Raw genomic sequence first — 1,372 nt, forward strand, 5'->3', positions numbered from 1 at the left:
CTCCAGCTAAGTGGGTTCTCACGGCGGTCAACCGGCTCCTCGGCCGTCACCCCACGCGTGGGTTGCCCGCTGCTCCCCGGGAAGCCTCCGGCGGGAGAGCCGAGGCGGGGGTGGTGCGGGTAACCCCCGCATCCTCCATCCCACCTTCCCCCCCCGCCTCCCGCCGCCTCCTTCACGGATGAATGGGAGATGGAGCAGCAGCCTCCCGGGCGGGCTGAGAGGCGGAGCCGCCGGCCGGGGCGGGCAGGGCTGTGGACGGACGGACAGACGGACAGACGGACGGACAGACGGACGGACGGACAGACGGACGGACGGGCGTTCAGCAGCTCGGCCCGGCTGCGAGGGATGGGAACCGCGGCTCCCCTATCCCCGGGTCCCTCCGGCTGAGCTCCGCCTGTCCCTCCCTTCCCGCGCAAGGGGAGCGGTTTTCACGCTGGCCGCGCAGCCTGAACTCCCCCCCAACCCTCCCTTAACCCCCGCGAGTGGGGGCATCAGTGTTTTCGGCGGGGAAAGCGAACCACGCACCCTACCCCTTATCCCCCCTTTTCTTTTATTCCCCCCTTTTCCCTTATTCCCCCCTTTTCCCTTATTCTCCCTTTTCCAGCCGCTCTCCGTGCAAACCCCCACCTCGGCAAAGGAGGGGGGGGGGGAAGTTTTTGGGGGAGCGCGACTTACCCAGGACGTTCCCGACGAGCGCCACGATGAAGACGACGATGTAGCCGGCGATCAGCGCCCATTCGTACTCCTTGGGGTGCAAATACTCCTTCCAGAGGTACCGCAGGAACTCCTCATCGTCGTAGTCGGAGGAAGGGGTTAAAAAAGCCTCCCGCGTTTCGTTTAGCTCCGATCCGCTCGTCCAATTCCTGTACGGAGGGGAACCATCCTCGGGTTGAATCCCGGACATCCCTGGTGGTTGGTCCCGGGCTGAGGGCGGGGAGGGGGAAAAAATATTAAAAAAAAAACCCACAACGAGATCCTCTCAGAGCATCCGAGCTTTCTCCCGTCCGTCCATCGAGGCTTGTGGCGCGACTTACCCAGGACGTTCCCGACGAGCGCCACGATGAAGACGACGATGTAGCCGGCGATCAGCGCCCATTCGTACTCCTTGGGGTGCAAATACTCCTTCCAGAGGTACCGCAGGAACTCCTCATCGTCGTAGTCGGAGGAAGGGGTTAAAAAAGCCTCCCGCGTTTCGTTTAGCTCCGATCCGCTCGTCCAATTCCTGTACGGAGGGGAACCATCCTCGGGTTGAATCCCGGACATCCCTGGTGGTTGGTCCCGGGCTGAGGGCGGGGAGGGGGAAAAAATATTAAAAAAAAAACCCACAACGAGATCCTCTCAGAGCATCCGAGCTTTCTCCCGTCCGTCCACC

At 62.7% G+C, this 1,372-nt stretch overlaps 1 protein-coding gene across 1 annotated transcript in view; it reads right to left on the reverse strand.

Annotated features, from left to right (window-relative positions):
* The window catches only part of HCRTR2 (hypocretin (orexin) receptor 2), a 35,420-nt gene extending 34,516 nt beyond the window's left edge, over nt 1–904 (reverse strand). Inside the window, exon 1 of the mRNA XM_014948921.1 lies at nt 676–904. Within this exon, the coding sequence (XP_014804407.1) occupies nt 676–904 (229 nt within the window). The remainder of the gene's footprint in view (nt 1–675) is intronic.
* Nucleotides 905–1,372: the final 468 nt, after the last annotated feature.

The sequence above is a fragment of the Calidris pugnax genome, unplaced genomic scaffold, assembly GCF_001431845.1.
Source record: "Calidris pugnax isolate Ruff unplaced genomic scaffold, ASM143184v1 scaffold141, whole genome shotgun sequence".
Classification (NCBI taxonomy): Eukaryota; Metazoa; Chordata; class Aves; order Charadriiformes; family Scolopacidae; genus Calidris; species Calidris pugnax.